This window comes from Camelina sativa, chromosome 3, assembly GCF_030686135.1.
Source record: "Camelina sativa cultivar CO46 ecotype springtype chromosome 3, ASM3068613v1".
NCBI classification, from domain to species: Eukaryota; Viridiplantae; Streptophyta; class Magnoliopsida; order Brassicales; family Brassicaceae; genus Camelina; species Camelina sativa.
The window spans coordinates 7574660-7587376 of NC_141882.1; the positions used below are offsets into that span (position 1 = coordinate 7574660).

General features: G+C 31.8%; 2 protein-coding genes across 2 annotated transcripts; both read left to right on the forward strand.

Moving 5' to 3' along the window:
- Window positions 1–202: 202 nt before the first annotated feature.
- On the forward strand, window positions 203–2292 carry LOC147946668 (uncharacterized). Its single transcript, XM_087507199.1, has 3 exons — window positions 203–1034; window positions 1449–2062; window positions 2164–2292. The coding sequence occupies exons 1-3, from the start codon at window positions 203–205 to the stop codon at window positions 2290–2292; spliced, it is 1575 nt and encodes a 524-aa protein (XP_087363325.1).
- A 6013-nt stretch (window positions 2293–8305) lies between these two features.
- Window positions 8306–11087, forward strand: LOC104756216 (transcription factor MYB34-like). Its single transcript, XM_010478764.3, has 3 exons — window positions 8306–8669; window positions 9598–9727; window positions 10405–11087. The coding sequence occupies exons 1-3, from the start codon at window positions 8537–8539 to the stop codon at window positions 10922–10924; spliced, it is 783 nt and encodes a 260-aa protein (XP_010477066.2). The 5' UTR covers window positions 8306–8536; the 3' UTR covers window positions 10925–11087.
- The last annotated feature ends 1630 nt before the right edge of the window (window positions 11088–12717 follow it).

Here is a 12717-nt window from a genome sequence, read left to right on the forward strand (position 1 = left end):
CCCCAATTTGATTTGTTTTTGGGAGCTGTTAGTAATGCTTTGGATGGTGTTAATTTAGGGAAAAAGAGGGTTTTGCTTTTGGTCCTCATTAAAGGGGGATTTGGTAGCTCTGGTTAAAGAGTTTTTTCGTACGGGTTGTTTTGATCCTCGCTTAAATGAGACAAATATTTGTCTAATTCCAAAGGTTGAGAGACCTCAGCGGATGGCGGAGTTTCGGGCGATTAGTTTCTGTAATGTTAGCTATAAGATTATTTCTAAAGTCTTGTGTTTTCGGTTGAAAAGGTTTTTGCCGTCTCTTGTCTCAGAAACCCAATCGGCCTTTGTCTCTGGTCGATTAATAACAGATAATATTCTAGTTGCCCAGGAAATGTTTCATGGGTTAAATACTAATCAACGGTGTAGATCAGAATTTCTAGCTTTCAAAACGGATATGAGTAATGCATATGATCGTGTTGAATGGGATTTTCTGGAAGCGGTCATGGTTCGGATGGGTTTTGATTACAAATGGATTTCCTGGATTATGTGGTGTGTCTCCTCTGTCTCGTATAGAGTTCGTCTTAATGGTCAACCTCATAGTGCTATTTTACCAAAGAGGGGTTTGCGTCAGGGGGACCCCCTTTCCCCGTATTTGTTTATACTTTGCATAGAGGTGTTGATTGCCAATATCAAGAAGGCTGAACGGGAAAAGAAAATTACGGGCATTACTCTGGCTCAGGACTGCCCCACCATTTCGCATTTGCTGTTTGCGGATGATAGCCTGTTCTTCTGTAAAGCCGAGGCGACAAAATGTCAAACCGTTATGGAGATAATAGGTAATTATGGCAGAGCTTCGGGGCAAGAGGTTAATCTGGCGAAGTCTTCCATTATGTTTGGCAAGAGGGTTCCGCCTGATACTAGAATTCAGTTAAAATCTGTTATTGGTATTTCTATGGAAGGCGGTATGGGTTCTTATTTGGGTATTCCTGAGAATCTACTGGGCTCGAGAACTAAGGTTTTCAGCTATGTTAATGATCGTCTTGATGATCGTGTGAATGGTTGGTCTGCAAAATATTTAACGAAAGGGGGCAAGGAAGTTATGATTAAATCAGTTGTGTTGGCCCTCCCAACCCATGTTATGTCATGTTATAAACTGCCGTAGGAGCTGACTTCTAAGCTCACAAGTGCCATTGCAAGGTTCTAGTGGAAGTCTAATGACAAAGCACGTGGATTACATTGGGTAGCTTGGGACAAATTGTGTACGGATAAATGTGACGAAGGGTTGGGTTTCCGTGCCCTAGAGCATTTTAATGATGCGATGCTTGCTAAACAGTATTGGCGGTTAATTCACTACCCAACGTCCTTAATGGCTAGGGTAATGCGAGGTCGATATTTTAGGAATAAACATCCCTTTATGACTAAAAAACCATACTCCCCCTCTTTTGCTTGGCGGAGTATTTACTCAACAAAAGGTTTGGTGGAACATGGGGCAAGAGTGGTGATAGGCTCTGGCTGTAATACTTCTGTATGGAGAGACCTTTGGATACCGGATAATCCACCGAGGCCAGCTTCTGGTCATGGGAAGGTGTTACACCCTAATTTAATGGTGAATCATTTAATTAACCCTATTACTAAGGATTGGTATTTGCCTATTCTCGAGGAGTTCATGAATCCGGAGGAAATCCCGATAATTTTGAGTATGACGGTCAGTCAGTCTTTTAAATCAGATAGGTTAATTTGGCATTACACAAAATCTGGGAAATATACGGTAAAATCGGGCTATCGGCTTGCACGAGATTTAAAAAAGGAAGTTGAGTATGGACCATCGTGTATGGCCCTTCGAGCACAAGCCTGGAAACTTGAAGTTCCCCCAAAGGTTCAACATTTTTTCTGGCAGATTGCTTCCGGTTCTCTACCAGTGCTGGGGCGGATTGCTTATCGGGGTGTGCGGTGTGATACCATCTGCAAGCGATGTGATTCTGTGGTTGAGACTATTAATCATGCTCTCTTTGAGTGTCCTCACTCGCGTAGGATATGGGAGTTGTCTTCGGTTTTGCTACTTCCTGATGGATTTCCATATGGTTCAGTATATTCGAATTTGGATTTTATTTCTAGCGGGCATCTTCTCAGACGAGAGTTTCAGACATTTGTTATCGCTTACCTTGGATTTTATGGTCAATTTGGAAGGTTAGGAATAAAAAAGTTTTTGGGGGATCGGCGGCTGAGCCAATTGATGTTATTAATCAGGCGACTAATAATAAATTATTATGGGAGGAGGCCAAAGCTTTCCCCTTCATTCGGAGTTACAAGCACTGATATGGGAGATGGAGTCTCTACAGAATGCTGGTATTTTCTGCCATGCCTATGAGACGGATTGTGCGGAGTTGGTGGCGATGGTGCATGATCCAGATGAGTGGTCCGTTTTCTCCAATCTTCTAGATGATTTCAGCCACTACAAATCAGTTCTTCCCACCTTCTCCCTCACCAGGATCCAACGTACGTCGAATGTCAGAGCCGACTGTCTTGCTCGTTCATCGAGATTTTTAGTTTCAGAAATATTTTTTGTAAACTCTTCTCCTCCGGTTTGGGCAACCAATCTTGGAGTTATTTTCTAATTTAATGTTTGATTGACAAAAAAAAAACTCACTAGGATTTAACCTGTGCTACACCACGAGACAATTATTTAATTTTATTTATAATAATGTTTGATTTTAGAGGTATTTAATTTAGTAATAAAATTATATATTTTTAATTTTAAGTATTTTTAATATTTAAGCGGTGATACAATTATAAATTATTCTTAAAGTATTATAATTTTATCAGGATAAAACACTTAAATTATGAATTATAACTGTTTGTATAATGTATAATTAATCAAAATAATTTTTTTTATTTATTTAAAATAATACTATTATTGTTTTGTTTGATATATAATTATTTAATTTAACTGATTGTTTATTTTTCACTGTATACAGTTTAATGATTGATTTTTCTATTTTTTTTATTTTGGGACTCGTAAATAGAAAAGAAATTTGCTATTAATAAGTAATTTAAGTAGAATTAATTAGTTTCTATAAAAAAAAATTGATGCTTTTAATTTAAGATATTTTACTTATTGCTTTTAGTGCAATTTTGTAAGGACTAAATTTTTAAATAAGCAAAATTAAAATGGTAGAACCAAATATATTTCAAAAAATGTATATATAAATTCAAATATCTTAATAATGCACGAACTTATAAGTTTTTTTATATTATTGAAAAGTTACATATATGAATGATTACTCAATATATTACATAAGAATATATGATTACGCAATATGTTTTGATAAAAAAAAATTGTTTCGCAATATACAACTGAAAACATGTAGCCTGTAGGGCATATAAGACTTAAATACTATTCAGAACGTCTCTGACATATCACGAGTTGAAAAAAAATATATATGTTTGAGATTTCTAGTTTTCTTAAAACAACTGAATGAGACGCCAAAAATAAAAATAAAAAACAACTGAATGATAATATAAAAATATATGCCATCCTCTCAGATTCATCTAAAAAAAATGAATGTGAATTAAATTTTATCTTTTTTTCTGAAGGAATTTTATCCTTTTTCATTCGTTATACTCTCGATTTCATCTTAAATCCTGGTTATCAGAAGCATACAGAGTAAATTCGGGTATCAAATACTTAAGAGGGTAATAGTATTTTTAATTTATATATATATATACATATATATTACTAAATTCGTTAAAGTTTTCTTATTATTTTGTTAAAAATAATATGATGGTATGTTTTATACATAAATGGCGTTTTCAAAAGTTGAATACCTTCATTTCATAATTATTAGTTTCATACTTCTTTACGTCCACATACGTAAAAGAAACTGTGATTAACATATTAAAGAAGCTTGAACCGATATAAATATTAATGTATACACAACATGGACCTGATATCAATATGTATACATTTATATAGTAAACAAAGTTGATACATCCTTTTCACGTATGGATAGATATCTCGATCACTGCATCTCCACACACACAAAAAAACAGTTATTTGTACTTTCAACTTTTTTTTACCTGTTTTGGCAAATTTGTTCGCACAAATTCGGATAAACATTGATATTTATTATATAAGTAATAATCGACTTTTGAAATGAAATATCTCTATATATTTCAGGCCTATCATGTTACTCCACATGGGACTAGCATAAGAGATCACAAGAGAGACTCACAAGTCACAACCAACAACATCAACCTTATCTTGTTTCTTTTTCATGTTTTAATTCGTTTTTGTTTTTCAATTTCAGCCACAGATTTAAAAGATTCAGACATTCAGGATCATATCTCAAGACTCAAATGTTTTGGGATTTCTACAAACCCTTCATGTGACTTCCGTTTTTTTTCCTCTTTTTTTTTGGTCTTGTGACATATTTATATTTATGTTATTATGCGATTTTTTTGTTAATATTTAAAATTAATTAACGATAGTTGAATCATATTTCTTCTGTTTAATTTTAAGTGATGTTTTAACGATTTTTTGTATCTGATTTTCAGTGACGTTTTCAGCTTTCAATAATAAAAAAATGTTTTTACTATTTTTATCATATTTAGATAATGTTTTTTATTAGTAAAATTCATTTTATAATTTATTAATATTTTATAGAAAATATATTTAGAAAAAGTTATATTTTTAAAAATTTGTATATAGAAATCTTAAACTAACTAAATGCGTCAAACATGTTTGCTGATAAAATAGCATCAAGAGAGACATTGGTATTAAATGCGGGGGCATTTTACGCGTCATGAAAATTGCCTTCTAACCGCGTAGTATTTATGTTCTCTTTACATGATCAAAATGATTCAAACAAGAAATGAATGATGACATGACAGTTTTGTTAACAGCAGCGAAGGTACGTACATAAATCAATAAACATAAGTGTGAAACTTCATCTCAATTATTCTGAAAAATGTGTAATCTTTTTTTCAAGCACGTGACGTTTCACCGAACGAGTCATTTAAGCACATGTCAATTAATAAAGCATTGTTTTTAACTCCAAAACAAATAAAAAATCGTGGATTTATTACACGTAGCGTGTAGACAACAGTGAGAACGATGATTAACGCGGGTTCAACTATAATAAAGTCAATGTGAAATCACAACAAAAATAAAAATAATAATTCAAGTATGCTCCATCGATCCTTTAATTTTGTTTTTTACGATGAATTTGTTATTTTACGTATCATAGTATTAGTAAGTTAGTAAACTCTTACGCACAATTAGTGATGATGATATATTGTAGTTTTAGGAGACATCTGTCTAATCTACTTTAATCACTATGCAGCCATTCATCGAAAACATCCCATATTCCATTTTTCCTATCGATCGAATTGAATGGATAGCCATGTATATATGGAGGGAGGGCAAAACTGAAAAAAATACATAATAGTTGTAGCTTAAAAATTTACAAAATTATTTGAGATGATTGAGGAGTCGTTGACTTGTGTACTATCATATATGGACCACAAATAAATAAATACAATTATATAAAAATAAAATAAAATAAAATAAAACACCTTTATGGAGTGAGACGTGTATGTACGTTTTAGGAATAGCTAGTATGGTCGGAAATATCTCTATCTTCTTATTTCCTTATATGTTACATAGATGATAGATCACATGCTAGTATTCCCCTAAAACGATTTGACAAGAAACTAAAACTGATCCAAAATCTGAAATTAGTCAACTACTGTGAGAATAAGTAAACGTCAATGTAAATGGTTTATGTTTGTGGCTATTGTACGTAGAAGAAGAAAACAACTACATGCATGTTGACTAATTTACATTTACATTTACTTATTCTCACCATATGCTTATTATGTAAATGTAAATGTAAACAGAAGTATGCATGTTGGGACCCACCAATCTAAACCATTTACATTTACTTATTCTCGCCATAAAAGTATCCATGTTGGGACGTAATAATTTAATATGTAAGAGACATAAGTTACGAGTATTATTATAGCTAGGAATCCAGACTTTGTAAACATAAATATGGCTCGTCCCCAGTTTGATATATTACTTTCGTTCAGTTATATTTTTTTCCGAATTATTTAATCATCGTTTTCATCCATATAGTATTTATGTAAACCTAATAAAAACAAATTACGCACCCCGAAATTAGACAGACGACAATATAAATCATAATGTTGAGCATGGGTCACACAAACGATACATAATCGTATTTGATTGTCTATACTATTTGTTTTGTTGGTCACAAACTAGTTACTAGCATATTAATCCAGTTTTTTATATATTTGATGCGGTCCAAAACTAAATGAAAATTTTTTAATTATGAAGAGAGAAGAGAGACCCGTATCGCCATTGTCTAGATCTGTTTGTAGCTATTGTACGTATAAAAGAAGATAACAACAGCTTAAAACCAACAACAAAGCACTGCTTTCAGAAGTGCTTATCTTTGTCCGGAAGAGATAGAAAAGTGATTTTGAAAACGAGGAACAACAATACCAAATACAAATGAAAAGTACAAATACAGAAGAAAATATATACACACACACACATATATATATATATATATAATTGAAATATAAGGAGAAAGCATACTATTAAAGATGTATATATCCATTTCTATATTTTAAAAAAAGAACTATGCTTCTTTTCTTAAACAAATCTTAAAACTCCAAAAATAATGCAAATATTTCTATAAATAAAAAAATCAACCTCCAAGACTTTTTTTTATCTTATTTATCATCTTTTTGCATAATGGGTATTTTGTTAAATATTTTATGAAGAAAAAGTATATCCTAGAAAGAATGAAACAGTAAATTTAATATATTTCTATGCTCAATTTCTCTAGAATTATTTGAAGGGCTCAGATTGGTAAGCTTCTAATATAATTAGAGAAGAAATGAGGATGGAAAGGGGAAAATGAAAATAAGGGTATAGTTTCCATCATCTAAAGACACATGTGGAATACTTTACATATTTTCCAGCTATATCCGTTTTATAGAAATTAGTTTTTTCCCCCAACTTAATCAGTAATCACTCTTAACTGAAAAATATATCGCAAAACGTTGAATAATCTAACAATGATTATGAGACGTATTCACGTAGCAAATGCGAGACCGAGAAGTGTGAATGAGGATTGATGAAAAGGATAAGAGAGCAAATAGATTTCTCAAAGACGGATTCGACCAAGAAACACCGGTCTTTTCGTAGTCAATGGACCATTCCTTTTTTTTTGTATGAGAAATAATAGTTGATAAAGAAAGACGATAAATGTGAACATCGATCGTTTGATACATGACTTGGGGCGTGACTCATGGTTTTAGAGTAAACAATTAGTTGGAGGTAAAATATAGTAATATGATTGAAATATAAAAATAAAACTGAAAATAAAGAACTACTCAACAATTTGAAGGTTAGAAATTTTCTTGTTTTAAGGTAAAAAAACGGAGGAATACAATAAAAAGCTTTTATCAAAAAAAAAAAAAAATACAATAAAAAGCTGTTTTTTTTCCTTTTTTTTTTCTGGTTGCCTGATTGGATCATTTAGAATAACAATAACAATTATCTTTAACTTTATTTTTGTTACTCACCCAGTATGACCATGCCTTCTAATCTAAGCACGCCTGCAGTGACACGCTGAGAGCCACGTCGTCCCACAAAAATTTAATTGGCACCTACTCTTTTGCTAAATTTCCCAATTATTTATTGGTATAATTACTGCGTACTAATACTATTCAGTATTCACACCTGTGTGTAAACTATGTGGGGGATAATAGTATCACAACCCTACCATTTCTTACTTTTGATCTAAGTCAGATCTAACCTGCAGTAACCACTTTTGTTTCTAGAATGGACTTCATTTAATATTAAATTAAAGAATTAATACGTGTGACTAAAATATATAAGTGCTGAAGAATTATCATTTAGTTTTTAGTAAAGCTTTTATATTTTGACTTGCATTTGATTTTGTAAGTTTGATTTCCATTTTTTATAAGTTGGATATAAACTTCGTCCGTTGCAAGATTTTTAAAAGGCGTTAATTAGATTGTTTATTTATTTTATTTTTCGTCGTTACACGTAATTTTGGCAAAATCTGGTCATTTTGGTATATATATGGTATTAATCAAACATTTGTGCTTTGAGAAATTACTATTCGAAGAAAAGGGAAAAATATGTCGTACCCTAAATTAAAAGGCTAAAATCGTCGAGGAGTTAATCAGATATAAAATCCAACGGTGGACGTAGAATAAAGCCAAAAACGGAGGGGGCTATATAAATTACGTACAATAGCCTATATATATTAGCCCTTAGGATAACACATCCCACTAACTCAATTCTTTCGAGACCATTCTAGTAGTATTCTTCTACTACGAGTAAAAAGTCTGGAGAGAGAGAAAGACTCGTTTACAAATAAATAGTCTTAACTTTATTTCGACATTGTCCTCTCGTGAGGTAACGAACGTACGTGGCAGTATAGGACTGGTTTGTATTTCTGATAACGATACAGAATACAGTTTGGTTGGCCGGAGAAAAATGGGAAGGACAACGTGGTTCGACGTCGACGGGATGAAGAGAGGAGAGTGGACGGCGGAGGAAGACCAGAAGCTCGTCGCTTACATCAACGAGCATGGCATCTGTGATTGGCGCTCTCTCCCCATAAGAGCTGGTATATATAAATAATTTCATATACATATATACATATATTATAGAGAAGTACATTTCCATGTTGTGTTTTTGTGAAACTGTGCTTGCTAGAACATATTTTCTACTTCTCCTTTTTTGGAACAAGGGTTTCTAGAAGTCTAGATAATATACTGCGTGTCAAAATAAGTCATTGCGTGTATATATATAAGCAGCAAAATACTTAAACATTTCATACTATATTAAGATCATGTAGTAATCAAAAGAACAATATTCTTGGTCGTATGTCTTTGAATTGTTTTGAATTGTTCTGAGATTTTTTGTACTTTTGCCCTATTTAATTTGTTGCTGAACTGCTGAAGGTTCTCATTTGGATTATTAGGAGACTATGAGTAAAGTACTGATATATACACCGAAATTTCGTAAAAATTCAGAGATTCTCTTCAACATACTGAAGTTATAATAAATAGCCGAATCCATGTTCTTTGGATTCAATATCTAGCTCTGATGATATATATTTTTTTTAATTATCTTTGCAGCCAAATGAAGAACGAAAACTTATTTTATAATTTATATTTCTTTGTACTGAATGATTGATTTATATATTTTGTAAATGCTAATTTTATTCGTTCCCGAATCTACACAATTAGAAACTTATACCAACTCTATCCATAAGATGTAGTAGTATAAAAATGATTGCAATCTATCAACGGTGCCCAAGATCGACAAGTGTTACTTATACTTAGTGACAGGACAGTAAAAAATCCTTTTTTAAAAGTCCAATCTCCAAAAGTTAAAATCTTTACAATTTCCTTGCTTTCAAATTCTCCACTGTTGAAAAGTATAATTCGTGGTAGGTTCTTTTGTTTGCCACTACAAAATCTCACAATAAAACTCTTCTTTTTTTTTTTTTTGTGCTACAAAAAGTTGACAATCTAATAATTTAAAAACAGGTTTGAAGAGATGTGGAAAGAGCTGCAGATTAAGGTGGCTTAATTATCTAAGGCCTGGGATTAGAAGAGGCAAGTTTACTCCGCAAGAAGAAGAGGATATCATCAAACTTCATGCGGCTGTCGGAAACAGGTTACTTTCTTGATCAATTTATATGCAGAATATTATATATTTCATATAGTTACGTTGGTAAAGTCCACATATTACAACAGAGAGTTATTATATTAATTACTTTGATACTATAATAACCTTGACATGTGCATGATCATATATGGATTACAACAGAGAATTATTTGCATATGTCAGAAGATAATAAACATTAAATTGTAGGGATATTATACATCAACATCGTTAATCACAAACTAATAGTTAATGTCACGTATTGCCTAGTTTGGATATAACATCCTTTACTTATTTACTGCAAATAGCATTAAATATGCATCAATACTCTCATTTAAATCACGATGGATTGGAAAAAAAAAATTGTTATTTATCACTATGACGCTAATCACCATAAGACTCTCTACAGTGTCATAATAACTAGTAACAAATAAAAATATATTGTGATTCTCAATCATGATTAATCACTTTGACGTTTATATGCACAATACTATATATGGAGTATTTTTTAAAGATATTAGTATTATACTGTACAATACAATTCGATTATTTAGAGCTAAGAAAAATTGACCTTTCCACAGAGTTTGGAGATTGATTTGACTTTTATTTGGGATCTTCCGATCTTTTTTTATTTTTTCTCTATAAAAAGCATACTAAACCTTCTCGTTTTTATTTTCGAAAATTTAAAGGTGGGCAGCCATAGCGAGGCAGATGAAGAATCGAACAGATAATGATATCAAGAACCACTGGAACTCTTGTCTCAAGAAAAGACTTTCGAGAAAAGGAATCGACCCGATGACCCACGAGCCCATGATCAAACACCTCACCGTCAGGACCACTAACGAAGACTCTGGCAGCACTTCCACGACAACGTCAGCGTCGACGGAAAGCTATCCTTCCTCAGGATCCGCTCGTCTCCTCAATAAGCTCGCCGAAGGTATCTCATCTAGACAACACAGTCTGGATAGGATCAAGAACATCTTGTCGAACCCAATAGTCAGAAACAGTGATCAAGTAAACGAGAAAGAAGAAGAAAGAGAGTCAAATATGGATCAGAAGATTGACGGTGGTGAAGAAGAAGATAATATTCAGATTTGGGACGAGCAGGAAGTTAGGCGTTTAATGGAGATTGATGTAATGGACTACGAGATGACGTCATACGACTCTGTCGTGTACGAGAGTACTCATATACTTGATCATCTTTTTTGACTTGATATATAATGGGTGTATGTATATGTTGTTCTTGTTCGCAACTTAGCATATATATGCTAACTTGCTAAGATAGGGTTTGTCGTTGCAACGAAGAATATTAATGTACGTGGACCACTTTGATGTCCTAGAGGCGAAGTCATTTAACATGGGTTTTTAATTATGGAAACTGTACAAAGGAGTTCAAATGAAAATTATGAAATACTAGGAAACGATCATGTATTTTGCGAAATTCATGCAATCGCGGTTTACACTCAGAACCGGTCCATAGACCAAGCCAATAAAGGATCAGTTTGCGGCCCTATATATTATAGACAAAATTTGGTATTATTTTCTCAAAAGTTTATTTGGTCTAGTGGCGTTAGGAATGGTAGTGAAGATTACTCATCACGAGTTCGAGCCTTTAGCTCATTTTATTGCATACAATCACAAAAATTTAGTCCATTTATTCTTTTTGATTATGGCCCTCCAAAAGTTAGCGTGTGTTTACAAAAAATGGTTAGGGTTTAGATTTTACGATTAAACGAAATTATATGTCAAATTCAAAAATAGGTATGGTTTAATATAATATGAGAATTAACAATTTTAAAATTAATTGATCTACCAAATTTGTTTTCTTAATTAAGATTTATTTTATTAATTTAAAGGAGGTGAATATAAGAGGTTTAATTGTCCAAGAAACAATTAATCTGAATTGTACTCAATAACCAGTCGAGTCGACTGATTTTTTTTTTCTTTTGTTTGTGTGTGTGTGTTGTGTAATGTTATTTGTATTTTACAACAAAACTAACTTCATACAAAATGTTATATGTTTGAATATTTTATTGTAAAATCCATAAAAGCTCCTTTTATAAACTGCTTCACCATCAAAAGAGTTAGGGATCTAATTTTTAGATCATGCCTTGACAAAGCAGGATTAGTGTGCATTACACAAAAACTTCCATAAAAAAATATAATATTTCTTAGTGTGAAAACTTTTTCTCGACATAAAATTAGTATAGTTAAAACAAAAATTATTGTATATTAAAACCAATAATTAGTGTGATAATTATTGTATCTTGAAACCAATAATTAGTGTGATAACTATTGTATCTTCAACAAAAATTAAAGTTCATTAGTATAGTTCAATACTAATTAACTCTCATATTTCTTCAAGAAAATATAAATACCTAATGATTTTAAAAACTAATTAGTTCATAAACTCATTTTATGTTAAAAATTAGACTGATTTTGAAGTTTAAAATCTGTTTTTTCTTTTTAAATATATTTTTTTTTTGTCAAACTTATAAATTGTAACGTGTGATGTTTTGGACTTGTCAACGTTATCATTACAAAGAGTCAAAGACTCATTGATGCCACATGTGATTGGCCGCGACCATGAAGAAAGTGATGACGGCACGCACGTGTAAGCTTATTACATCTTGAATGATTGCATCTCGAGTAATAAATATTAATCTCTCCGTTTCATAATATATATACGATGTTTTGGAAGTTTTTTTATGCAGTTTTATTTGTTTATGAGTAGTTAAATTTTTTAAAGTAATTATTTTTTAATTTACGTATTTTTACTCAAAATATTTTATATTTTGAAACGGAAAGAATATCAAAAACAACTGTAAGTCATTCCAGTAATTTTAATTAAGAATATGTTAGAAACGTAAAGTTAAGTTTTTTTTATAAGAAAAAACGTAAAGGATATGATAATATATTACGTCTTTTAAACATAGTTTGTTAGTCAGTTAAGTTTTTTTTTATAAGAAAAGTTAAACAATACTTTTTGTTAATCGACAACC